This window comes from Silene latifolia, chromosome Y (genome assembly GCF_048544455.1).
Source record: "Silene latifolia isolate original U9 population chromosome Y, ASM4854445v1, whole genome shotgun sequence".
NCBI lineage: Eukaryota > Viridiplantae > Streptophyta > Magnoliopsida > Caryophyllales > Caryophyllaceae > Silene > Silene latifolia.
In genome coordinates this window covers 2,666,335-2,677,239 of record NC_133538.1, presented here as the reverse complement: position 1 = coordinate 2,677,239, position 10,905 = coordinate 2,666,335, and the positions used below count along the sequence as shown (strand labels likewise).

Here is a 10,905-nt window from a genome sequence, read left to right as displayed (position 1 = left end):
TCACAGTCCCTTGGGTTGTGTGTATGGTGGTGCACGGTGGTCTAAAACTCGGTACAAAGCAATATAAACATTAATTGAATAAATTATGAGACGGTCTTACCTTTTGCCGATTATTTGATCTTAATTCCCTTCCTCTTTCTCTAGATCTCTTATTCTCCTCTGTTGTGGATTAATTTCAGTCTATGATTGAATAAGTTAGGGAAAAGTTCCCTCTTCTCTATTTATATTTGGTAGAAAGGCAATTAGAAAACCTCTATTTATATTATTATTAATTATTATTAATTATTCTTATGTAATTATCACTATTATTATTATTAGTATTAAACTTAGTACAATATGCCCTATTACATAGCCAATACACGGCCCAAAACTAATCCCCGACTCAACCATTATTTATTATTTTATTCTATCATTCCTTCTTATTCACTATCATTAATTATAAACGTCACAATTAATTCATTAATATGCAATTATAAATGCTTCCAAAATACGGGGTATTACACTACGTTTCAATATATGGATATTTTTTGATCAATTAAATGACCCACATACTCTGCCTACTTTTATACCTTTCGGTGGATGGGTGCTGAAATATGAGGGTCTTACAAGAGAGTAGTTGTGTAAGTAAATATATGAAAAGTAGAGATATCCCATTTTTTAAATATTTGTGAAAAAAAAGGTAAATGTAAACAATTCCATAGAAGGGAGGAAGTAATAAATAATATGAAATTTTTACTCAAATGAAAGCATTTTTCGCTACAAATCCAAATATCTAAGTTTCTAATTATTCTACATTATAATTTTTTGTTAGATTGATAATCAAACTTTTTTCTTTAATGTAAAATATAGCTTTGAGATTAAAAATATTATACAGCATCTTTGTCATAATCTTGCAAGATTTTATAATATACTTTCCTAGAATTAAAAAGATGATGTATTTTTTTTGGGAAAATGTAAGCTTCTCATTAAAAGATCATAATCGCCAATTACAAACTATTAGAAGGCATAGTAATACTAACTTCCTTCGTTACTTAACAAATTTATCTAACCAAGTTTTAACATTAGCCTTTTGACACTTAGTCTTAAACTTCTTAACTCTATTACAAACATCTATCTGAACAAATTTGACAAGCTGTTCTGGACGAATTACAGCCTGTTCCACCCTGCATTTGTTTCTAGCCATCCACACATGATAAATCAGGCCTGCCAAAATAATCCCAACTATTCTCTTCTTGCTGAGACTCCTGTAACGCTTTTGACACCACCATTGAATGCACTCTTCATCAGGTAGCATCTCATCACACCACACAGCAACCAAACTGCAACACCTCCTACTATACTCACACTTAAAGAATAAGTGATGATGATTTTCCTGCTGCAAACCACAGAGATAGCACAGATTCGACTGAATAATCTGCATGTTCATCAATCTATCTTGAGTAAGAAGCCTGTTATGACCCATCAACCAGCTGATAAAGCCATGTTTAGGGACCACCCACGTATTAAGGATCCATGGATACCACTCACAAGCATTATCCTGACCTTGTAACCATTTGTATCCCAAAGCAGTAGAATAAAACGCAATCACTCCAGAACCAGGCTGTAAGAGCTCCTTGAATGTATTTTTTGTCTGACATATCTTTCTCCAAGCCCAACTCGAATTAGAGGTTGGTTCATAATCCTTCCAATTCCTGCCTTTAATATAGATTGCGTGCACCCACTTAACCCACAAGTGATCAGCTTTTGTCGCAATCCACCAAACATACTTTGCCACTGCTGCCATATTCCAGATCATCAAGTTATGTAACCCACTCCCTCCTTGTCTCTTAGCCCTGCACACACGATCCCAAGCAACTAAAGCTGGACTAGAACTAGCTTGGTGCCCATGCCAGAGGTACTCTCTTCATATGGAGTCAATCTTTTTCAACACAGTTTTGGGGAGAATGAATATACGAGCCCAATAGTTGTGAAGAGTACTAAGAACAGCCCTAATCATAACCATTCTGCCAGCATAAGAAAGATGTTTTGCCCCCATACCTCGAATCCTATCCACAACATTATCAACCAACCTAGTACAGTCTAGAATTGATAATCTCTTAGGAGATAATGTTACCCCCAAATACTTAAAGGGGACAGTATCCAATTTCATACCAGTAACCCTCCCTATCTCATGAACCAGCCAATCATCCATACCATTGCAATAGTAATTAGATTTCCCCTTATTCATTTTCAAACCAGAAGCCTTGGAAAAGAACTTAAAAGCTTGCAACAACAACTCAATAGAGGCCCTTTCTCCTTTGCAAAAAAGAATCAAATCATCAGCAAAGCATAAGTGGGAAAGCTCAATTCTTTTACAAAGGGGGTGAAACTTGAACTTTGGATGCCTCTGGGTTACCATCAAAGTTCTACTCAAATACTCTAGGCACAGGGTAAAGATCAAGGGGGATAAAGGGTCTCCCTGCCTCAATCCACGCTTGCCTGGGAAGAACCCAAAAACCTCCCCATTTAAAGCAATAGAGAAAGATGGAGTGGTGATGCAATTCATAAGCAGAGTTATCATATGCTGAGGGAACTTAAGTGCTCTCAACATTCCCTCCACAAAACCCCACTCAATACTATCATACGCCTTTTGAAGATCTAGCTTCATCAACATTCTGGGTGAACAATTTTTCCTCTTGTATAACCTGATAAGGTCCTGGCATATAAGTATATTGCCTACAATATCTCTCCCCTGAACAAAGGCACTCTGGGAAGGATTGACAATATCTGGGAGCACTCTACTCAGCCTGTTGCAAATCACCTTGGAAACACACTTGTAGATAGTATTACAACATGCTATAGGGCGAAACTATAAGACTGACTCAGGGATCTCTACTTTGGGCACAAGAGTGAGAATAGTATTATTATACTGCCTAAGTAGCTGCTCTGACCTGAACACATTCTGAACAGCTGTTATAACCTCCTGCCCCACAATGGGCCAGCAATCTTTGAAGAACTGACTGCTGTAACCATCAGGACCAGGGGCCTTAGTCCCTGGAATGGAGAACATAGCTCTTCTAATCTCTTCCCCAGTAACAGGCTCCATCAAGACCTCACAATGGTGCATTGTAAGGCATGGCCCTGACTGGACAATCTTCTTGTTCACCTGAGAAACTGGCAGAGAGGTGCCCAACAGAGAGATATAAAACTCCTCAAAAGCCTGCTTTATCTCCTCATTTTTAGAGCATAACTTGCCCCCCATGTCTTTCACCTGGAAAACTTTATTTTTCCTCCTTCTCTTTTTAATACTGGAATGAAAAACAGCTGAGTTTTCATCACCATCCAAAGCCCATGAGATTTTACCTTTCTGTTGTAAGTAATCATTCCTAGCCTGTTGTAGCATTCTGACCTCTTTGGCACACTCACTCTCAGCCTGGCACACCCTCTCATTAAGAGGATCCTCCCTGAGCAAGGTTTGATAGTGCTCCAAAGACATCTCAGCAACACGAGTAAGATTCTCAATGTCACTAAACTGTTCCTTGTTCAGTGCCTTCAAATCTTTTTTCAATCTTTTGAGTTTTGTCACCACATTAAACATAGCATTGCCCCTAACTTCAGGTTCCCAACTATTTTGAACAGTTTCCAGAAAGTTAGGTGCACTAGCCCACATATTGAAATATTTAAAAGGCATCTTCCTATTATGAATTGCTTCCTCAAAGTTAATAAGGCATGGGCAATGATCAAATAAACCTTCAGGAAGGAAATTTGCATAGCTTTCAGGAAAAGCATTCAACATCCCTTAAGCTCATACAATTCACACCCCTGCACCAGCTGTTTGAGAGGATTAATGTCAAGCAAAGTAACAGGTGCTCCACCAATTCTTTCATCAATATCCATCACAGCATTAAAATCCCCACAAGTTATCCAAGGCCCCCTAATGCTATGATGATACTTCCTAAGACTTTGCCAGAGACTGTCTCTCTCAGCTGGTTTATTCAAGCCATATATCATAGTCAGCCAAAAAGATATATTCCTTCCCCTATCCAGGATCTGAGCATGAATACATTGAGCAGTAACCTCCTGAACAGTCACCACAAACATACCAGGATCCCAAATCAACCAAATCCTACCACCTTTGTGACAACTGGAATTAGTGCATACAGACCAATCCTCACATAGGCTACTCCTAACTTTATTCCAATTTATAGACTTAACCTTAGTTTCCAATAAACCAAATAAACCTACTTTATTGTGGTTGAGAAACCATTTTATTTCATTCTGCTTACTAGTCTTATTCATACCTCGAACATTCCAGAACCCCAAGCTACCCATTATCAGTATGAAGGTTACTAGATTCTCCTTTCTCAAACAAAACCCTTTCCATCAATCCTGCTTTAGACTTTTGAAGAGAAAGAGTCAAGGACTCCATAAATGACAATCCTCCAGGAGTGAACAGCCTCCTTTCAGCATTATCTCCCCTCATCAATCTAGTCAGCATCCTCCAAGGCATAGAAGGCTCAGTAACAGGTCCCTTGGTCAGCACCACAAGAGGAGCTCTCTGAACCACAGGAGTAACCACTGGAGTGGGGACACTAGGTGCCACAGTCTTAGGTGGAGTAACTTTCTGTGGGCCAGCCTGCTTCTTCTGAGGCATAGGCGCCTTGTTCTTTACCCCTGCCTGATTCTGTTTCTGTTGAGCATTGACCTTTGGTTTCCATACCCTGCGAGTTCCAACAGCCCCATCTCCCTTCCTGCATATATCAGCTGTATGCCCCATTCCACGACAAGCAGTGCAGGTGGTGGGAAGCCAATCATAGACCAGCCTAGCTGTCTGAACCCTACCCACTTCATCAATGAAGGACAATTCAGAGGGGAACTGTTGCCCAATTTTTACCTCAAGCATAACCCTAGCATACCCCAGAAAAGCTCTGGTAGCAGTGGCATCATCACACTTAACAAATTGTCCCACAATTCCACTCAACTTCTTCAAACAGTCAACACCCCAGAATTTGAGATCTAAGCCATAAATTTTCATCCAAATTGGGACCCTAGATACATCATGTTTAAGCAATTCTGCATCAGGGGACCATTCCTTAATTATGACAGGCTTATTGTCAAAAATGAGGTGACCATTCTTCAAAACAGTTTGTTGTTGGTCCTTGGTCTTAAATCGAACTAAGAAGATCCCATTGGGAAGGAAAGAAACCATATCTACCCCATTTTCCTGCCACACCCTCTTAACAAAACCACTGATGACATTACTCGGTGGATTCGCTCCAAGTATATAACAGTAGATAGAAGTAGACCAGAACTTTACCTCAGCCGCAACATCCTCCTTTGTAATACGAAGCAACGGCGGTGAAGATGTTCTAGGTTCATCCTGCTCTAGAACTTCTGACTCCGATTTATCAAGTTCAACAATCGATTCTAAATCCCCTTCAAACTCAGCAGACGAAAATCGAATGTGACGCGCTGCTGATTTCCCTTTACCTTTCGAAAGATTAATACCATCGTTTTTTTGTGATTTTCTTCATGTATTAAGTGAAGGATTATTATTGTGTTTGTTTTTTGATCGAGCCATTGCATCTAATCAATAACAATTACTGTAAGAAAATTAGGGTTCTAACTTTCTCTCTCATCCTTTCTTTGAATGTTTGTAGTACTAAAAAAAAAAAAAAGATGATGTAGACAGCCTAAAATTGCTCGAAAAAAGCCTCTTATATATATATATATATATATATATATATATATATATATTATATATATATATATATATATAATTAAGTTATAATATTTCGTCATAATCTATGGGATAATTAATTAAATCTCTTACTCAACATGTTTAAATTATTTAGATAGATGTATATTTATTATCAATCTTCTACATAAAATCTTATTTGAGATCAAGTTTATTAGAGACATCCCAGTGCCTGTCATCATCTTCGGTAGTTAAATACTACTGTCTCGCGCAAAACCTTGAAAAACATCTATGATGCAGCAAGAGAAAAATTGCCCAAAATCTATAAGAACTCTTACTCAAACAAATCTCCTAATTAAAACCATGTGTATAAAAGAGAATAATACTCTGAGAAAAAAAGAGAAATTTGATTAATTAAGCAAAGTTCGACATAAAGTCGGAGGATACAATGTCTATGATAGCATTTGGGCACATATAAACCCAGACCCTTGTCGAGTGACCTATAGGCGTATAGTTAGCTATTCTAGCTATAGGCCGCCTCATTTTCCGCGCTCTGCCTCACACAACTGAATCGAAAATGATCAAAGTCTACTCCAATATCTAAGATCTCTTTCATAACATTCCCCAAGTAAAAGGTCGGGGCTATTCCCCCCTCCCCCCTTTGAGCATCGATATTAGGTGTTGGGAATTAGGTTCAAGTACTACTGAGGTAACCCCCATTTGCCTCGCCACTGTTAAACCCACTGCCACCGCTTTAGCCTCCGTGATATCCACCCTATAACTTTTTCACATTATTGTATATCAGGATATTTCTATACACAATATAGTAGTTCGCCTTACAAAGTAGTTTAGAGTATAATTTTCCACATGACAAAATCATCAGAGTCGCGTTTGTTTATCAAAACGACTTTAGACACACAAAGAACATAATAATGTAAAAACCATGATGCTATTCAATAACCCAATTTTGGTGGTTATACTTTCAAATTGTCAATTTGTTTTAATGAACATAATTTGTGCATCTCAATGAGTCAATGCATCATAAAAAAAAGTGGTACAAAATATGCAAATTTGATAAACCTTCTTTCTAATTCGATATAAAGAACTCTCTAAAATTGAATGTTTACTGCCCCTCGTTTATTCTTTCATTTGAATTTTCTCAAAAAAAAGGAAAAAGAAAAACAATTAACCATGATAGAAGGATAAAAAGAAGCAGATATTGGTAAACATTGAGGTGAGTAGTTATTTCAAGAAGATATATCATATTTATGTGAAGATGTAGCTGTGAAAAATAAAAACCATTGACAACTTTATGCATTACCACTTACTCATAAGAGAACATGAGGTTCAATAGAAGATCAAAATTATAAGCTAAAGGTTCAATGTTCTTCCGCCGCGGAAAAAGAGCTTTGGTTCTTCGATTTCATCTGTGGTACATTGCCTTATATTTCGTCTTAAGCTAATAAGCTATGCCTAAACTCCACAAAAGACATATTTAAACATTATCATATGATTATAAGAATGACCTAATTGACAATTTTGAGCAAAAGTAATATAATGATAAGATTATTATAAGAATAAGATTATTTATTATCTATTACCTTAAGGGGATCTAAGCTTTCACCAATAGAATGTTGCGACCATTATTGCTGGGTAAAACATTTGCACATGTCCCTCTTTGCATTCATACATCATCATTGGGAAACACTATGGTTAATGTCCAATAGCATATACTCCGTATATTACTTTCGAAATCTTTCTTTTGAGCGTGTGTGAGGCAATTTCGCATGTTATAACCAACTGTAAACCCGTCCATACTGATCACAAAATTTTAATGCCATATGCAAAAAAATCAGTGTAAGTCGCTGTAATACTATGGTTTTCCTAAGACTATACTTGGCCGAATATGGCTTACTCGGTCGAGTAAGGGGTGTCGTGTATTCTGGTCAGCTTACTGCCCAGGAATACTCGGCCGAGTATGTGGAATACTCGACCGAATAGAGGGTACTCGGCCGAGTATACTCTATACTCAACCGAGTATCCGGTCTGACGGGTGTTATTTCCACGGTTTGATTTAGAGATGATTAGAGCTATATAAAATGCGTTAATCAGTTTCTAATTACATTTTACAAAACCTAAATAATCAACGACGCTCTAATCCTCTCCAAATCTCTCCCTTGTGTGTGTGTGTGTGATTGTTAGCAAGTCTCTTCATCTTTCATTCTATCGTGGGTAAGTCCTTGATTTCCTTAGTTCTTTGATTAATCTTTTAGGGTTTGGCTTGAATTGTGAATTGGGGAAAAAAGGGGTTTTGCATATAGTGATTGTTGTTATGTAGTTGTTGTTAGGTGAGGACTTCGTAGAAGAACCGTTCTAGATTACCTTGCTTGTGTCTCTTGCAGTTGTGCTAAGGTAGGGTTTCCTACTCAGTTTTACTGTTTAATTGAATTGAGATTTATGTGGTAATTGATGTACGATTGATATTGTGATCATCTACTAGTGTTGTGTTGGTGTTGTTATGATTGTGGTGGAGTCACTTGAGGGAGTGGCTTCACACCCTAGTTTTCCTTCCATGGAACCCGCCACGGGAGAGGATGCACACATTAAGGGACAGGGATTATTGCTCGTTGATGAGCGGGACCATGGTGGTTGTGGCTGCGGTCCCCCACCGCTGATTGTTGTGATTGGGAGTTGGAGATGGCTGATGATCAGTATTTATCTTTCGTACTTGTCTTGCTTTGATTATTCAGTAACTAACCCCGTTGTTATAATAAAATCTGTGGTGATCCATTCGAGGATGGTGAGCAGATTGTGACAGGTGATGCAGTTCTTTAGCTATGGGGCAGTCATGGGGAGTCATCACTCGAGTCTAGCTTCCGACGTCAAGAGACTTAGCTTTCATTTATAGTTGTTTAGCTTTCACAGTTGTACTTTCACTACTACAGATACATGCTATAACAACGGGTAAAAACCGTTGTTAAAACAAAAAGCGGACGTTGTTAAAGTGGCCGTTGTAAAAGGTATTTAAACCGGTTAGGTTATTTACTAAAACCGTTGTGGAATGTATTCACAACGTTTAAAAGTCGTTGTTGTTGCGAGTAAGTCATTGTGGAAAGTTTGAAAAAAGTTTGGTGGGAAGGATATAACAACGGTTATCATATAAAAAACCGTTGTTGTATCATTCCCACCAAAATTGTGAAGACTTTTAACAACAGGTATACGTAAAATAACCGTTGTTGAAATTGTTAATAACAACGGTTCTTTAATTAAAACATGTTGTTGAATATTATGCGCGGGTATTTGTGAAAGGTATTTACAACGGTTCTTTTTTTAAAACCTGTTGTTGAATATTATGCGTGGGTATTTGTGAAATGTATTTACAATAGTTTTTGTTTTAGTAACCATTTTTATTACATTTTCGTAATTTTTTTTTTTAAAATTAAATTTGTTTCATGCCATTCAAAATCTGTTAGAAATCTATATCTCTTTACTCAACATATTCATACATGTTATAATTTTAATTTAGTCATAAAATTAAAAGATGATCTCATGCATGCAAACTACTCCCTCTTATCCACTCCAAAGGTAACATGGACCCACTTTTCCTCTCACAAAATGTGGGCCCATGTTACCTTTGGAGTGGATGGGAGGGAGTATAAGTAAAATAAGGAAGAAATCTTCATTCTTACATTGATATTTCGGATCAAAGGGCACAAGTAAGATGTCCTTCTTACTTGTTCTTGAGCTCTCCTAAAATGGATGAACAAAGGATTCAAGTATAGAATCCCTCTCAAGGAATAATACCCAAGAAATACTCTTAACAAATTAATATTATTATCACTAGAACAATATTAACTTTTAAATAAAATTGACCCAAAATCTTTATTTATGTTCTCTTATTTTCGGCTAAGAGGAGGAAGAAAAGGGAAGATTTTTATCTCTCTCTAAAAACTCTTATTTTAGATGTCAAAATGAATGAATGAATAATGTTTTTTCAAGAGTAGTCTATATGCAAAAATAAGACAAAAACTCTTTGCATGGAGGGTGGAAAAAATCGGGTATGGGAGGGAGAGAATGGCCAATGCATGCACAATGTGGTCTTCACAAGATTATGTAGGTATGCATGGCTAGTATTAGGCTAACATCATTATGCTTACCACTAACATAATTAACATAATATATACCTAACACTTCCCCATTATTTCGGTCCATTTAGTGTAAAATGGAAAAACCATTTTACACTTTATTTTGTCAATTTGTCACATGTAGCATGTCATGTAAAAATGTTATGTATTTTTAACATATTAAAAATCAACGTATTAATAAAAATACGTCATATACGAAATTGACTTAGTAATTCATAATTACTTGTACCAAAATAATTCACCAATTATAAATGACAACATCTTGTATTTATAATAATTTATTCATTCAAATGTAATTGTTTCCTTAAACAATAATTTCATCTAAGTAATAAAACAATTCGATTACTTAGACCGTATCTTATTTAATCAAATTACAATGAGACACGTAAATATTACTTCCAAAATCGTCCGTCAATTTTAAGTAATTTAATTAACCTGTATCATCATATGATCAATTAAATGATCAATTAAGAGTATTATCCTTTAGGTATGACCTAAGGGGATCAACTGTCACCACCGTCGCACGACAGTAATGTCAAACTCTAGTCAGCCAATCATTACCGATATGTGTGGACCAGTTGACAGTAAAATATTACTTCCCAATTGTATTCTTTAAAATGAGACTTAAACATGTGATCATCATGATCGACAGTTGTGATCGCATTATTATCGGAGGACACATATTCCAACAATCTCCCACTTGTCCTCGACAAGTGTGCGTCACCAATTCTCTTGTCCTATTACTATCTCACACTCAATGCAAGGTGTCTTTCAGGTCGTACTTGCAAGTGATCATATCAAGAGTGGTTTCCTCAATTTGGAGAATAACTGATTGACCGGATTCATCTACCATAGATATCTTCCGAGCGTGGCCATGCATTTACAGTTCATTACTCCTCGAGTGGCCCTGAGATATTGTTATAACCCTGATTAGGGTGGACAATTCCTATCGCACTCATTCCCTTCGACTAGCCACAGCCATCACAACCCAAAATATGCCCATTTGACCTCATTTACGAAGGTCGTAGTAACACAAATCAAAGTTAATCTGAAACTGTGTCATCCTGGGCGAATAGTCTTTAG

The 10,905-nt window shown here is 36.9% G+C and overlaps 1 protein-coding gene across 1 annotated transcript; it reads right to left on the bottom strand.

Moving 5' to 3' along the window:
- Positions 1 to 1,027: 1,027 nt before the first annotated feature.
- On the bottom strand, positions 1,028 to 1,783 carry LOC141626403 (uncharacterized). Its single transcript, XM_074440238.1, has one exon. It carries the CDS (start codon positions 1,781 to 1,783, stop codon positions 1,028 to 1,030), a length of 756 nt encoding a protein of 251 aa, XP_074296339.1.
- Between the last annotated feature and the right edge of the window lie 9,122 nt (positions 1,784 to 10,905).

Excerpts from the sequence above, each read along its gene's own strand:
- LOC141626403 (XM_074440238.1), bottom strand. The coding sequence starts at position 1,783 with ATGGCAGCAGTGGCAAAGTATGTTTGGTGGATTGCGACAAAAGCTGAT.